The sequence below is a fragment of the Antrostomus carolinensis genome, unplaced genomic scaffold (assembly GCF_000700745.2).
Source record: "Antrostomus carolinensis isolate BGI_N321 unplaced genomic scaffold, ASM70074v2 scaffold39356, whole genome shotgun sequence".
NCBI classification, from domain to species: Eukaryota; Metazoa; Chordata; class Aves; order Caprimulgiformes; family Caprimulgidae; genus Antrostomus; species Antrostomus carolinensis.
The window spans coordinates 1-523 of NW_010320490.1; the positions used below are offsets into that span (position 1 = coordinate 1).

General features: G+C 66.0%; 1 protein-coding gene across 1 annotated transcript; it reads left to right on the forward strand.

Moving 5' to 3' along the window:
• Positions 1 to 19: 19 nt before the first annotated feature.
• Positions 20 to 517, forward strand: GZMM (granzyme M; the record flags this gene model as incomplete). The annotated part of the gene is made up of 2 exons (XM_010169607.1): positions 20 to 160; positions 347 to 517. Coding segments are annotated over 2 exons (312 nt in total), but the record flags the coding sequence as incomplete, so codon positions are not given.
• Positions 518 to 523: the final 6 nt, after the last annotated feature.

A 523-nucleotide genomic window follows, 5' to 3' on the forward strand; every position in this document is an offset into this window, starting at 1 on the left:
GGGGGCCCGCGGTCGCGGGGGGCTCTCGCCCACGCTACAGGAGCTGGAGGTCACGGTGCTGGACACTCGGATGTGCAACAACAGCCGCTTCTGGAACGGTGACATCACCCCCACCATGATCTGCTTCCAGGGACGTCGCAGGGGCTCAGCACCCTCCAAGGTGAGGAGCTGGGGTGGGGGACAAAGGGCTTTGCAAGGGGACCAACCAGGGCAAAGCTCTGTCCCCACTGGAGCCACCATTCCCAGTGTGGGGGACTGCGGGGAGGATGTTCACCCCCAGCAGAGAGGCCATGATGGGGTCCCTGGCCCCCATCGGGGTCCTCTCCCCACTGTCACCTCCACCCAGGGTGACTCCGGGGGCCCCTTGGTGTGCGGGAAGCGGGCGGCGGTGGCCGGCGTGTTGTCCTTCACCAGCCCAGACCTCACCGACCCTTTGAAGCCACCAGTTGCCACCTCAGCTGTGAAGCACAAGAAATGGATCCAGAGAACACTGCGGAGGGGCTGCGGCTCAGCCTAGCCCAGG